This window comes from Eumetopias jubatus, unplaced genomic scaffold, assembly GCF_037043125.1.
Source record: "Eumetopias jubatus isolate StellerSeaLion01/CBP00866 unplaced genomic scaffold, mEumJub1_p1.0 scaffold_2, whole genome shotgun sequence".
In the NCBI taxonomy this organism is placed as follows: Eukaryota; Metazoa; Chordata; class Mammalia; order Carnivora; family Otariidae; genus Eumetopias; species Eumetopias jubatus.
The window spans coordinates 73,892,387-73,908,216 of NW_028274808.1; the positions used below are offsets into that span (position 1 = coordinate 73,892,387).

A 15,830-nucleotide genomic window follows, 5' to 3' on the forward strand; every position below is an offset into this window, starting at 1 on the left:
GAAGGCTTTATACTCCAGCAAAAAATAACTGTGTCCTCTTGTCATTGCTTCTATGACTGATCTTGTTTCAAGCCCCCAAGTAGGACAAATATCTAAAGTCAAGAGAAACAAAGGAACATTAGTATTTTTCTTCCACGAGAATGTGACTTTTGCAGAACACAGTTGTGTTGTGGTCTTGGCAATTAACCTGAGGTGTAGGAACTGGGATGGCAGGTCCTTGGTCTCAACTAGAAATGACAAATACAACTTCCACACCAGGACGGAGTTTCCTGGGGTCACCCCCGGTAAAGCCTCCCACCCAACCCAGCGATAAAGCAATTCACTTCTCCTAACTTAATGTCTTCAACTGTAAAACGTGGACAGTGATACCTGTCACTGGGGCTTATTCGGAGGATGAGATGACACCAGATACATAGCGTGCTAGGCCAGTGCCTGGCACATTGTGGGCGTTTCATAAATGTTAACCCTTTTTATAGTTAGCGCAGTAGAGACTGGCTTGCCGGGCACAAGCTGTCTGGCTTCTAACTTACTAAAGATGAGACTTCTTCAAAGAGACACCAGGAAAGGAAAACAAGGGGAGGGGCGGGCAAGGAGCCCCATCAAGGACTTAAATGTGGTTTTCCCTCCCACTGAGAGGGCCCCTGAACTCAATAAACGAGAATGACCCTAGCTGAACTTCCAAGCTGGGAAGTATAGTTGGTTTTTAAAAGCAGTTCTTTTCCAGGATCAATTGTTCAACAGAACTTTAAAGCTTGCCCTCAGAAGAGGCTCAGTCCTGAAACCTACAGGGAAAATCATGAAAAGCAGGAACGTGCCATCTCTCTACAGCGAGTGGGGCGCCCCACACATGCTGTTTGAACACAGTCATTCTGCTGCCTCCCCTATTCCAATTTAACCAGAAACCTGAGAACCTGGACTGAGCTCCAGCTAACATTATTTAAATGAACCGGCTGTTAACATGAACCTTAAACCACATGTCATTTGGTTGTGGGGCTGCCCTGGGCCAACAGACATTAATACAGAGGGTTCCCAGCTCACAAATGGATTGTGTTCCAAATATGCATTTGGAAGGCTCTGGTTTGAAAGGCAAAATGCACTTTCCCAAAGAAGCAACGTTGTAAATGGTGATTAGGGCCACACGCCAGCTCACAAAACTCCATGTAATCATAATATAGCTACTCTCTGTACATTTTAGCCCGAAAAAGAGTAGAGGTCAATAATATTACAATACTAATAACTAAAGAATGAGATCAACAGGGGTGCCTGGGTGGTTCAGTCGGTTAGGCGTCCAGCTTGTGATTTTGGCTCAGGTCAGGATCTCATGGGTGGTGAGATCAAGCCCCACCATGGGCTCCCCACTCAGTGGGGAGTTTGTTTGGGATTCTCCCTCTCTCTCCCTCTGCCCCTCCCCTGACTCGTGTGCATGTGCTTGCTCTCTCTCTCTCTCTCAAATAAATAAGTCTTAAAAAAAAAGAAAAAGAATGAAATAAACAATAAAGTTGAGTATCTTTCATTTGTCCTGAGTGGTAATCTTTAAGCACACGTAGGTTTAATGAATGGAGAATGAAAATGTCTGTCCAGTGAGGCTGAGAGGCCAGGGAACAATGGGATGGTAGTCAGGACCCCCAGCAGTTGGGAATTAGACTAGCTTGCACGATTTCTACCAATTCTAAGAGGCTAGCGGCTGCACCTGAAGGCCAACCTAGCACCCAGCGTGGGGGCGGTGGGTAGAGGGTGGAGGATGACTGAAAAAGTTAGCCGGAGTATTTCTATGCAGCCATTTCATCAGCCACAGTAGGACCTAGCTTCCGTGTCCCTCTCCTTTTAGACATGATTACTCCCATTTACGACCCAGTCTGCCCCTGACCCCAAGGATCACAGAAGTGCGGAACATTTGGTGCCTGTTTCACACTGATTTCTGAGATCAGACAAGCTCTCTCGGATACTAACATCGCCTGGATGGTTTTAATTTGACACCCCCACCCCCATTTAGACGGCCTCTACTACTGCCATCCCCTTCAAGGAGGGGAGGCCCCACAGTTGTTTGGACTCTCTTCCTCTACCACCCTGCTCCATGTGACCAATACCGCACCTGGTTAGAGACATTCAAAATCACCCATTCTAGCAGTGAGGTTAAGGATCAAATATAAATATTTTATCTGTAAATATGAAAAAGACATGAGAAAAGAGAAAAGGAGTAACTTGAAAAAGACCATTTGTAAGGCAATAGAGAGGACTTCTGTAAGATCTACCATTAGGTGGCACCAACAGCCCAGGGCAGTTGGGTTGTCCTGCGAAGAACAGCAGAAAAGGGAAACATTAATGAGTGCTGGTCACGAAGTGGGTAGGAAGGCTGAAAGCAGCCACTTTGCAATAAGTAATTTAACATACACAAGGCATTCCTGTGAAGTGCATTCTAGATTAACTCACATATACATAAATGCAATAACTAATTCCCTTAAAATTACAAAATGTCTCATAATTTTATTTCTTAAAATTGCTTTATATCCCTTGCCTAAATTCTATTGATTTACACTTCTTAAAAATTAATTTTTAACAGTTATGGTTTTTCCCAGCACTAATTCTTTGACAGCTAGATATAGGCAAATACATTCTCTTGGTGCATGGCTTGCTTTTTTTTTTTTAAGATTTTATTTATTTATTTATTTATTTATTTATTTATTTATCAGAGAGAGACAGAATGAGCACAAGCAGGGGGAGCAGCAGAGGCAGAGGGAGAATCAGGTTCCCTGCTGAGCAAGGAGCGTGGATGTGGGACTCCATCCCAGGACCCCGGGATCATGACCTGAGCCGAAGGCAGACCATTAACCGACTGAGCCACCCAGGTGTCCTGGCTTGCTTCTTTTCAATGACAATTTTTTATTGTACAGAAGTTTAAAATCTTAACATAGACTAATTTACCAATCTTTTCCATTATGATTTGTTCCTTTTGAGTTTTGTCTAATATATTTTTCACCATCTTGAGATGATAATGATATTCATTTAAATTGTCTTCTTCAAGTTTTGCTTTTTAAACCACCTGTTTTGTTTTGATATGGCAAGCTAATTACTAAATAGTCCATGTATCCCTGATGATTTGTCTCCCCTGTCCTAAAACTAGCTTCCTGTAAATCCATGTGTCTATTTGGGGGGCTTTCTATTCTGTTCCATGGGTCTATTTCTCTATTCCTGCACCAAATAGCCTACTTAATTTTCTAACTATTCTTGAATCCACCTTGTTTTTCAAACACCTTTATGACATTAGCTCATTTCTTTCATTACATCATTACAATCATCTCAGGGCTCTAGATCAAGACACGACAGGAGGATACATGAGCTATGGCTAATATGCTAAAGAAATTAGCGCTAAATGACAGGAAGGCTGTTGATTTATTCCAGGATTTATGACACTCAGTTGCCAAGCATTTGATTTGGGAAACAAATTTGAAAGTAATTAACTTTGGTTGGGTAAACCACTCCAGAAAGCAATGGTTACCTTTCTGGGAAACAAGGTATTAGTTCTATATCTGGAAATGAGTCAGGAAAGGAAACAGGTTTAATACAGTAGAGCAAGTCCATCACTAACAGTGGGGAAGAAATGAACTTTTTGAGTTTTATTCCCTGCTGACTATTGAGCTGAAATCAGAAGGAAGATGACTCCCTTTGTGCTCACAGGTGTCTCCAGTGAAATATGTAGACATTTCTGGTGTCAATCAACCAGGGAAGAGAATCTCATATCAGGGAGTCAGAACTTATATAATAATAATAGGCCAGAATTTTATAGGATAGGGAAATTCTATTTCTACCCCGACATTTGTGTGTTGGGGGGGGTACCTGACTTAGAGGAATCCAGATGAATTTGAGGACATCCTAGACTGGAGAAAAAAAAAATGGCCTTTGCCACATGAAGACAGGCCAAGAGCTAGGTAGGAAGGCAACATGTCCAAATGAATTCATTATCTTTGTTCCCAGAAATCTGCGGCTCTTTCAGTATTCCCACTCTCAGCACCCTCTGCCCAAATACCAAGCTGCTCAAGCCACATGACTGAGAGCCGTCCTTGAGGATCAGTAAGTCTTACAGATTCTATCACCTAGATCTCTTGGCTCCATCCACGTCTCTCCATCTCTCCTCCACCCCCTCCCTGCACATACTCACATACACCACCAAGGCCATTGCCATCTTTAACTGGAACTACAGCAATAGCTTTCTGACTGGTCCCCCTGACTTGAACCATAGGTGAGTCCTCCTGCCCACCCTTGAAGCCAAAAGGCACATTCCCACTGCACCACCTACCAGCTCTGAAACTTGGACAAACTTCTGCACCTCTCTGTGATTCAATGTCCTCCTGTAAAATGGAGATAATAACACCACCTACCTGGTAGCCTTGTTGTGAAAACTGAATGAGTTAACACAGAGTAAAGTACTTGGAAGAGGAAGGCACTTACCACAGTTAATTGTCCTGAATGTTTGTCTCTACACCCTGCTGGACCATAAGTTCTACAATGGCAGGGATGTGTCCATCTCTTCATCAGTCTCCACTGGTAGCTCCTTGCAGGTGTTGAAAACTATGAGTCACCACAAACTGGAAGGGAGTGAGCCATATTTTATAAGTCAGACTATATACTTACGTGTTCCCTTTTTGTCTATTTCCCTACCAGTGCATTTCTAAAGGCTTCACCAAATGCCCCAGCCTGTTCCCTGCCATAAATCCATACTGGGTCTACAGCTGAGGGGAAGGAGAATTCCCCCTGAAGGTGGAGGGGACAAAGGCAAGTTGTGGGTGATTTCCCAGGGGAAGTGCAGGCACAGAGCCGCACAGAGGCCCAGAGGGTCTGCCTTCTCTCCCCACAGGGTTTCTCCCCTTTGTCATCTTTGGAGGGGCCAAGTGAGACTTCATCAGGGACCTGTCCAGTATATTAAAACTGCAGACAACAGGGAAGGAGGGGCGCTGGGCCCAGGAACAGGTACGCAACTGGAGATGAAACCGAAGTTCAGTGTCCCAGTTTTGGACGGCCACCTGAACTCCCGTCTTCGGATAAAGGCTTCTGAAGGAAAGAGCCAAGAGAAAACGACCCCTCGCTCCCTCTCTCCTCTCCATTTCTCACTCTCGGTACTCCCCACATGTCTTCCCACCTTACTTCTGGGCGGCTCTCCGGCCCTGCCGCCTGGGACAAAACCGCCGGCAGGAGCCAGGCGCAGGACGCGGTAAGCGCCACGGTGGCCGACAACTGCGTGCCTGCAGAGGGAAAGATCCCCAAAGGCTCTAGGGGCAGTGACAGGGAGGAGGATCCGGAGCCCCCGCCTCTGCGGGCGGCGGGGCCGCGGGCGCGGGGCGGAGGGGCGGCGCTCCCGGAGGCGGTCTGCGCGCGCGACCGCAGGACCCGGGGCGGGGCCGCCGCAGGCACAGTTCGCCCCCGGCGCTCGCGGGGCAGGGCACCCCCTCCCCGCCCGGGGGCCTCCCAGAGACGCTCCCCTGCCCGCGCGGCGCGAGGGACTGCGCGGCCGAGGGCTGGCGCCGCGGCGGAGGCATGGCCGCGGGGGCCGCGGTGCGCAAGGCGGCGCCGGTGCTGGAGGCGCCTCCCCAGCACAAGCAGGTACCGGGCGCGGGGCGCAGGCCGGGGGACACGGGGCTAGAGTCCCGAGGCTCACGCGGGGGCTGGGTGGCCGCACGGACGGGCCTCCGAGTCCCCCGCCCTGGCGCAGGATGGAGGGGCGATGACCTTTCTGGAAGGTGCTCGTTGCTTCGCCTCAGCCTACCCTACCCCAGGGAAGACGAACCCCTCTCCATTTCCCTCTTTCCCTCTCCCTCTTCTGCTCCTTCTCCCCTTTCTTCTCCCCTACCCCTTCCTTCTTCCAGCTTCCCTCCCCCACGTGTCCTCCTGAAGGACTCTTACCGACTCATCCCTGTCCATTCCCTGTCCTCCGTACTGGCTGCCCCTCTCTCCTTGCTCCCTGGCAGAAGCCCCAGGGCCCAGGTGAAGGCCGTGGGCATTAGAAGAGGACAGCTGAAGGGTGCTGGGTGTACATCAGGCTTGACTTTACAGTTCTCACAGGGCAGCGTGCATCACAATCATTCTGAAGGCTAGTTAAAAAGCAGGTAGACAGTGGGGCTCTGCCCCCAGCCAGGGTTTCTAATTCCTGACATCAGGGATAGTGCCTGACTATCTATTTGCAAGTCTGACTAGTTACCAGGAGGTGCTGATGCTCAAGCTTTGAGAACCTCTGGGCTAGCACTTTCCTCCTCCCAGACTCTCCCCCCAATGCCCTTTGGTGATTTCAAATCCAAGTCATTAATATTTTTCATTTATAGACGATTCGTAGGCCATGATCACATACTAGGAACTGTGCTACTCGTGGGTAAAGGGGCAGTTAGAGGTATACTCCGGGAGTTCACATCCTGGGAAGAAAGTATAACAAGGATAAAATAACTCACAGAGGGTAGGAAGAGATTACTGTCCCCAAAGAGGTTTGAGTGAAGTTTTGTAGGATTTCTAGGAGCAAGGAATTGCTTCTGACAGGGAGGGTGGGCAAGGCTGTTTGGAGGCTGGGGGTGTGGCATGGCTATTGTGAGCTGGACCTCAGAGGATGGATGAGATTCCATGTGGCCGTGAGGGGAAATGAGAATTCTCCATGGAGGAAACAGGAATACCAAATCACTTGAGGTGAAAAAAATTGTTGGGGGGTGGTCGTGGATAGTCACTATGACCCTGGCAGAAATCCAGGGTTCATGAAGGCTTATAGGAAGGGAGAGCTGAGTTATGACAAATCTTGTAACACACTCTGCAGTGGGGATCTATTCTCTAAAATGGGGAAGCTATAAGGGAACTCCATGACTTACTTGCTGGTTTCAGACCCAGATCAGATCATTCACAGCGGGTTATGGATGAAGAAGTCTGCAAGCTGGGAAGGGCAGAAGACTGGCACCTTCTGCAGCTGATGTTTGCTGTCCCTTAAGGCTGCCATCACTGCCTTGCCCACTGCCCTCAGAAGACATGGTCCCCTGTTAACTCTTCCCCAGGAGGAACTCACAGCTTTTCCCTTAATCCCCCATAGCAGAGCCATGTGGTCCAGGGACCAACAGCCAAGGTGTCACCTGGAAGCCAATTAGAAATGCAGAGTCTCAGTCCCCCACCCCAAACCTATTGGCTTAAAATCTGCATTTTAACCAAACCCCTGGGTGACTGCACATCAAAGTTTGAGAAGTGCTAGTTTAAAACGGACTTTATAAGAGCTGAGGATAATAAAAGAAAAACAGATATGGTTACTGACCACCCCAACCCCGTAAGAATTTACTGACCACCCTGTATATTACAGCACCCTCTGACTCTAAACCTTACCCTATTTTATTTTCATTCATCATCCTTATTACCCCCTGAAGCATGGCTAGTTGTATATTTGTTTTTCTGAGAACCTCCATCACCTTGGAAGCTCCAGCAAAGCAAGCACTCGATCTGCTTTGCGGGCTACTGTATTTCCAGAACCCAGCACAGAGCCTGGCATATGGCAGGGCCTCAGGAAATGTTTATTGGACAAATCAGTGAATGAATAATAAACATACAACCTCATGATCTGGGACTCTAGTCTGCCCAGCTCCCTGTGTTACCTGTTTATGACAAACACCATCTCCCTATTCCCCACTCTCCTCCCCAGCTATATCCCCTGTGGTCTTGCGAGCCAGCTATACCCTATCTGCTCCTGAGACTCCTCAAAGTTGGGGTGCAAGAGAGCAGATAGCGGGGATTCAGCAGTGTGCTCTTCTGCTTGTCTGAGGCCTGCTTTTCAGCCTCTGATTTCCCCCAGAGGACCTACCTCTGCCCCAGCATTGTTCTCTGCCTTGAAGTAGGCCTGACATAACCCCTCCCTCCCCTTCCAGCCATGGAAGCTTTGTCCTCGCCCAGTGACATAGATTCCGTATCACTAAACACAGCCCTCCAAGCCTGACACATCCTTACCTCCCTCACGTACGTCCCAGGGACACCAGTAGTTTGAGTTGACTGTTCTGGTTTTGTCAGGCATTTTAGCAAGATTTTTCTAACAGGTGGATTTTTGTGAGGAAAGAGTTGAAAGTGGGGAAACCCATTTGGAGGCAGCAGCTGAGGTGAGAAATGGTGAGGCTGGTGCTGGGAGGGAGGCAGTTTTCAGATACAGTTGACCCTTGAACAACACGGGTTCGAACTGCACAGGTCCATGTATACATGGATTATTGACAGTGCAGTACTGTAAATGCATTTGCCTTATGATTTTCTTAACATTTTCTTTCCTCTAGCTGACTTTATTGTAGGAACACAGTAATAATACATATAACCTACACAGTATGTGTTGATCAGCCGTTTATGTTATTGGGAAGGCTTCTAGTCCACAGCAGGCTATTAGTAGTTAAGCCTTGGGGAATCAAAAGTTATACCCCAATTTCTGACTGTATGGGGGCCTGGCACCCCTAGTCCCTGCATCATTCAGAGGTCAACTGTATATTGATTGTGTGATGTGCCAGACGGGGTATTCAGGGTGGGGTAAGACAAGTAATAAATCACCAGTGACTATGCTGTGTGGTAACAATGTTCAGTGGACAACGGATCTACTGCAGAGGCCTAACCCCAAAGGCTTCCTGGAGGGAGTAGAATCCAGGGCATCCCCAAAGGGTGTCTGGGGGTGGGGGAAGAGCATTCAGGGGAAGGAAGGTTCCGCTTGGCTGGAGCAGAGGGTGTGTAGGGGTTCTGGAGAGAAATGAAGCTGAAAAGGGCCACAGGAGCCGTGTTAGTGACAAGGGTAGCCACTTGGGTTTTGAGCAGGGGATCCAATGTGATCATTTTGCTCGTACCTGGATCACCCTCACTGTCTGAAGGGAGAAAAGGAGTGAAGGCAAGAGTCCCTCCGGGAAGAAGGGAACACTCTGCACACCCGCTGGATCTCTCCGCAGGCTGAGGGAGGTTTTCCCTTGCCAAGCAGTCTAAAGGGTAACAGCCGCCTGGCTCTTCTTTACCACACACTCGGTTTCATTTCTTCATAGAATTTACCACCTTAGGTCATCGTTTTCCTTACTTGTTTATTATCCGTACTTTCTCTAGAACACAAGGCTCAATTCATGAGAACAGGAACCTTGTCTGTCTGACCTTTATCATATGCCAGCTCTTAGCCCAGGGCCTGGTACCCAGGAGGTACTCAATAGGTATTTGTTCAATGAATGAAGAAAACGGTTGGCATAGAGGCCGTTGAGGTGGAAAGACGTGGGTGGCCAGGTACTTTCATAAGGTCAGCAGGAGGGTACTGGGTTGGAGGTGGAAGGCTAGGGTCAAGAGTGGTGCCCCATATTTCTGTTTTGAATGATTGGATAGATGGGATGTGGAGCTGCTGAGTGAGAAGGGGAAACTGAAGTGGAAGCAGGTTGGGGGGAAATTAATATGTTCAGGTTGGGGCAGGTTGAGTTTGTGTGTCTGAGGGACATCCAAGTGGAGATCTGTAAAAGGCCCTCGGGTAGAAGAATCTGAAGCTCAAAAGTGAGATAAAACAGGAAGAGAGATAAATAGGAATGTGCTGCAGGGAAAAAAGACTTGGCGACTCAGAGACAAGGAAAAAGGAGAAGCGGAATCAAAATGACTTCTTCAACTGAGGGTTGCTGGAGTGGTGGGGGGTGGGAGGGATGGGGTGGCTGGGTGATAGACATTGGGGAGGGTATGGGCTATGGTGAGCGCTGTGAAGTGTGCAAGACTATTGAGTCGCAGACCTGTACCTCTGAAACAAATAATGCAACATATGTTAAGAAAAAATTTTATAAAAAATGAAACATGTTATTCCCCCCCCCAAAAAATGACTTCTTCATTTAAGTGACATATGTTCATGCAGAATATAGTCAATATAGACAAGTATAAAAAAGGAGTAAATATTCCAATAGACATCAGCATTCATGGATCATTCCTGTTAGCACTTTGGTGACCATTCTGGACATCTTTCTTCTGGATGGTTCTTGATTCTATGTGACTCTATATTTACATTAATAGGTTTACATTATATAAAACTGTTTTTGAAGCATGCTTTTTCTCTTAACAATATGTCATGGAGATACTTCTATGTCAATAAATATAGATCTGCACAATCATTTTAAAGAGCCAGCAGATTTCCTGTTATAGATATATCATAACTCATTAACCTATCCCCCATGGGTTGACACATAGATTGTGGCCAATTTCTCAATATTATAAATAAAACTATGCAAACACCTGTGTCATCTCTCCCCGTGTATTTTTCTCCTCATTTCATGAGAGAATATTCCTAGACTATTCTACATAGGATAAACGAACACTTAAAATTTTGACATGCCTTGCCAAATTTCTGTCCAGAGAAACTGTCTTAATGTACACAATACATCTGAAGGGCATGAGAAGACCATTTTTCCTCATCAGGAATTCATCCTGATGGCCATCCCATCATCCTCTGGCCACTAAAAATTGTTCCCCTTGTCATACTTTTAAGTGAAAATCATATCTTACTGTTATGGACATTTTTTTCCTTTTAATATTAATTTTTATTAAAATTATGTACATCCACATTTTAAGGAGTCAAATAGTTCTACAAGACTTAAAACAAACAAACAAACAAAAAAAACAGTGGGGCCCCATGACCACTCCACCCTTTCCCATTCCTGATTTCCCACTCTCCAGAAGCAACTACATTCAGCTCTTCTCAGGAACCAGTAGTGGACCCTTCCCGGCAGGTGGCAGGCGGAGGTCCGCACAGAAGATTCCAGGGCTCAGAGGGCTTTATCCTTCCCAACCCCATGGATGGCCCTTCTCACCCTCAGCCCTGTGAGGGGGGGGGGCATCCAGAAGCAGGAGAGTGCAGGGGCCACCTCCCAGCCCAGCCCATGTACCCCACCTCTCCATCCCCAGCCCACAGACACCCTGGGTTCTCTGCCCACAGTAATCAAGTGATTGTGCTTCATCCAGAGGATGGATGGAGTGAATGGACAGCCACTGTACCTTTTCCTCTACCATCTCTGCCTGCCTGCCCCTGGCCCAGCCAGCCACTTCACTGTCCCTAAGAGAAGGTGGGGCTGGGGGACGCTGGGGTCTAAAGATTCAACTAGCCCTCTCGATGGACCCCCTGAGGCTCTCCATGTGACCCCAACCTGGTTTCTGGTCCAACCAAATTCCCCAAAGTCCCACAAGTTTTCCACCATCCCTCTGGGCAAGGCTCTGACCCTGAGCTCCTCCTGGCTACCCACCCTCACCCTCAAAGTTCCAACTTTCATCCTGCCTAGAAAAAAAAAAGTCTGTTGCTTTTTCTTTTACTTAATAATTTCTGATCTCTACCTCATACTTAAAAATACTTTGTCCACTACGTGATTATTAAAACATTTACCCATATTGTCTTCTAGTGCTTTTAAGCCTTTCTTTTTTACATTTAAATATTTGATCCATCTGGAATTTATTTTGAGATGGGGTATGGATACAGCTCTGTATTTTTTTCCAAATGCCCATCCAGTTGTCTCAGCAACGTTTGTTGAACAATCCATTTTTTTTTTCTCACTGACTTGAAGTGACTCATTTATATGTACCTGGATCTGTTCCTGGACCCTGTGTTCTGTCCACTCATCTGTCTTCCTATTCCTGGGCCAGTAACACCTTCAGTTAATTTCGGTGGCTTTATTGTGTATTTCAGCATCTGGTAGGCCGCTTGTCCAGTATTTACTCTTCTCCTGAGTTTTCCTGGCTATCCTTATATGCTTATTTTTCCAGATGAATTTTAGTGTCATTTTAATTCCAAAATAAATCCTCGTAAGATATTAAGTGGGCTTGCATAATAACATACCAGAAAAAAATTGTCAAAAAGTAGACTCCACCCCAGGAAAAAAATATTGTACTATAGGGAACTATTACTAGAAAAGAGATATCTCTGAAAATATCATCATCATCATCATTATCATTATATTCACTTTTTCCCTAGGAAATGAGAGTATTTTTCAGTACACTTGATCTAACAAAGTTTTTAACTTGTGTTTAGCAGAAAACTTTTCAACTCTAATTTCCACTCCCTAAGCTTTTCTGGTCTTCAGTAGAATAATGTATCATACTTCACTAAAAATGAATGACTTAGAATCTGGTGGATAGTTATACATTTAGACCCAGGGCTATATGACTAGTAAAAGGCAAAGGTAATTTTTCTTCTCAACTTAACTAAAAACTCAGTTCCCTTTTTTTTTAAAGATTTTATTTATTTATTTGAGAGAGAGCATGACAGAGAGAGAGAGAGCACCAGCAGAAAGAGAGGCAGAGGGAGAGGGAGAAGCAGGCTTCCCACGGAGCAGGGAGCCCGATGCGGGGCTCGATCCTAGGACCCCGGGATCATGACCTGAGCTGAGGGCAGACGCTTAACGACTGAGCCACCCAGGTGGGCCCTCAGTTCCCTTTTTTAAGTTGACTTTAATAAGAAGCACTGTGAACCCTATGATCCTGAATAGCAAAAAGAGAAGCAGCCAGGGAGTCCTATAGGTTATAACTCTTTTTTTTTTTTTAAAGATTTTATTTATTTATTTGTCAGGAAGAAAGAGAGAACGAGAGAGCACGAGCAGGGGGAGCGGCAGGCAGAGGGAGAAGCAGGCTCCCCGCGGAGCAGGGACTCACATGTGGGGCTCGATCCCAGGACCCTGGGTCCACAACCTGAGTCCAAGGCAGCCGCCTAACCAACTGAGCCACCCAGGCACTCCTAGATTATAACTCTTAATTGAGTTAATTGGCCCTTGGATTAAGCACCAACAAAACTCTTATGTAGCATCTTATTTATACTCACAACATTCCCAGCAAGTTTAACAAGAGCAGCTATTCTATCAATCTCCAGTTTCTAATACGGGAACTGAGACAATCACAGGCTAGTGCTGTGCCCACAGTCACCCAAGGAACCATTAGCTCAATGTTCAGTGCCAGGTGGTGCTAAATGGATGCATGGTTCGGGGCTCTAAACCCATGCAATGTTTTTTTAACCCCGAAGCAGCAGTCCACAGAGAGGGAGGGACCTATCAGACAGGTGGGGACTCCGGTATTACTACTCCCTAAGGGTGGCCCCTAAGGCTTTGCTCCCAGAAGGCAGCACTGGAGCCCAGCTGTTTGAATGTCGGGGACCACCTGATGGAATCATCCAGAAGCAGGGGAGCCATAGAGAAGCTACCGGCATCACTGGCTGCTTCACCCACTTCCCCTTTCCTGGCATTCTCTGGCAAGTCCTGGCACTGTGCAAATATTGCCTAGGCCTCTCCCTAGCAGTGTCATCTGAAGCTTTGTCCTCTCTTCTAAGGGAACCCCTCAAGCCTCTGGCAGAAGCACGGGTTTTATTATGGAACCTGGTTACCCTGAGTCAGAGAAACCTAGACTGAACTACGGATGGCACTGTTTTTTTCCCATCGGTCAAATTTGCTGGTGCCATTTGAAGAATACAGAAAAAACACCTAGTTAGGATCATATTTGTGTAACAAATGCTTTATTTGCCTTCCCTTCTTTGCCATCATTGGGGATTTTAGCTCTAAACATATAGGGCGAGGGATTAAGCTCTCTGTGCTCTCCATGAAAATTATAAGATTATATCTTTTCAAGGATTGCCTTAAAGGTCTCAAATGACCAAATGTAGTGGATTAGCTGTGCTCAAGGGAAGGCAGCACGTGGCTACAATCTGTAGGTCATCCAAAAGCACTTCCTGGGGTGGGGTCTGTGCTCTCCAGCTCAGTCTGCAAGGGCAAAGCTGTAAATTAAATTAGCAGGAAAACACAAAAAAATGCTCCAAACAAGTAAAGCCTCTGGTCATCTCTGTCTCTAAAACCTTGAACTTGCAGATATTTACTCACCGGCATCATTTAATACACCAGCAAGAGATGTTTTTTAGGATTCCCATATCCTATCCCAAAAGCCAGGGTGACACTGCCTACTGGGAGGCCACTCTCTACAGTCTTCACTGAATTGCCAAATAAACTATGGGAATGGAGCCTCATCTGGTTCTCTGACTTAGGAGCAGAATCAAATATTTATTAATAGTAACCTGAATACTCTTGGGTGTGTGTGTGTGTGTGTGTGTGTGTGTGTGTGTGTGTGTGTGTGTGTGTTCTGTAAGCAAATATTCTACTAGAGCTTTCAATCCTAAGTTACTCTAGTACTAGGAAACATCACTATTTTTCATGGTTTGGGTTTCCCATGTAATGCTATAAAATACAAGCTGAAAAGAACAAAGAAATTTTGAGAAGGGCTCTTTTTGTTTTTGTTTTTTGTTTTTTGTTTTCCAGATCTCTCACACAAAGCTTTCTGCGGATGATGAGTGGAAGTAAGTGATGAGTCTTTTCTTTTTTTACAGCTGTTACACTAAATATTACATTTCCACCTTAACAGTTTGAGAAATTAAATGAAACTATGATTTATTTGTAAATGTCTCAGGCTACAGAAGGCGGGCTAGCACAGCGTGCATGTGCACTGATAGCATGGGCCAAAATCACAGGGGTTTCACCTGTTTCCTACAGTGTGCTTCACGCAGTCCCACAAAGCTAGATTTGGACGTCCCTTCAAAATAGAGCAGTGTCAAGTTAGTTTTTATTTTAGGCACAAGATACATCTGGTTTTCTTTATATGCTGTTTCCCCTGTGTTCTGGTACTTACTAGGGCTCTGTGGGCACCAAAAGAAATGAAACAAAAATGAAAAGTTCCTCCTTTTTTGCATTATGGTAATCAATTATGAATGTATTCCTAATCAAAATAGGAAATACTTATATTTACACACTACTTTATACTTTCCAAAATACTTCCACATAGGCTAACCATTTGAGATATGTTTTCATTATATATACATATATACACACACATATATATATACACAAAATAAATGAATGTCATAAAGCATATTTTGTTTTATATCTATGCAAGCCCTATTTTAGACTGATGATAAATTCACTTTTCTATCTACATGGCCTAAGTTGAAAGTCTATTCATTAAATAGAATATTAAATAGTTATTTTGGATTTGGGGCTGTAAAAACTATAAGTGCTTGTGCCCTTTTATTTTTCTTCACTTCCCATTTCTTCAAAGGAACGAGTATGTTTTTTAACGAGCTTCTGAAAATCATTCTTGTCTCTTAAGCTCAGCTTCCAACGCAGAGACTATTAACAATGTAATTTTATTCAGGTTGCTTACCTGGTATGGACTTCAGCCTCTTCATTTGATAAATGTAGGGGTTTCAGTACATCTAATGTACCTCCCAGCATGAAGGTTCTAAGATTCCATCTCAAAGGTGAACTAAGGCAAGAGTATTTACTAGGCTCTGCAGGCTCATTTCTACACATTCTCCAGCAGGGGGCACCCTCAGTGCCCTTTTCAGAGGCACTTGGTACTTTACTCTTTAGTGTAGCTGTAGAAATTACCGGTAAAGGGGGAGAACCCAACCTGCGTACCCAATGAGTGCCTTTAAAAGGTCACAATCTTATGGCACAGAATATTACCCTGCAGTGTTTTCTGATGGGTACATCAAATGCACACTATAACCAGTCATAAGTGGAAACTTCAAGAGACTTCTTGACTGATGGTGCCCCATTGGGGGTGAAATGCTAACCACTATTTATAAAGTATTTGATTGGGGACATTCACAATTTTCCCATTTCCCCTAATCTTGACCCCGGACCGCTTTCTCTTCCTCTAACCCTGCGGTTCTCAATCTTGGCTGCCCCTTAAAATCACATGTGGAACTTGAAGTGCCATGACAAGTACCACAGCCCTGGTGGCTTAAACAACAAAAATTTACTTTCTCATGGTTCTGGGGGCAAGAAGTCAAAGGTCAAGGTGTCGGCAGGTCTGGTTTCTCCCGACAC

At 45.6% G+C, this 15,830-nt stretch overlaps 1 protein-coding gene across 1 annotated transcript in view; it reads left to right on the plus strand.

Moving 5' to 3' along the window:
* The first annotated feature begins 5,529 nt into the window (after positions 1 to 5,529).
* The window catches only part of RNF175 (ring finger protein 175), a 46,036-nt gene continuing 35,735 nt past the window's right edge, over positions 5,530 to 15,830 (plus strand). Inside the window, exons 1-2 of the mRNA XM_028104379.2 lie at positions 5,530 to 5,595; positions 14,262 to 14,299. Of these exons, the coding sequence (XP_027960180.1) occupies positions 5,530 to 5,595; positions 14,262 to 14,299 (104 nt within the window). The remainder of the gene's footprint in view (positions 5,596 to 14,261; positions 14,300 to 15,830) is intronic.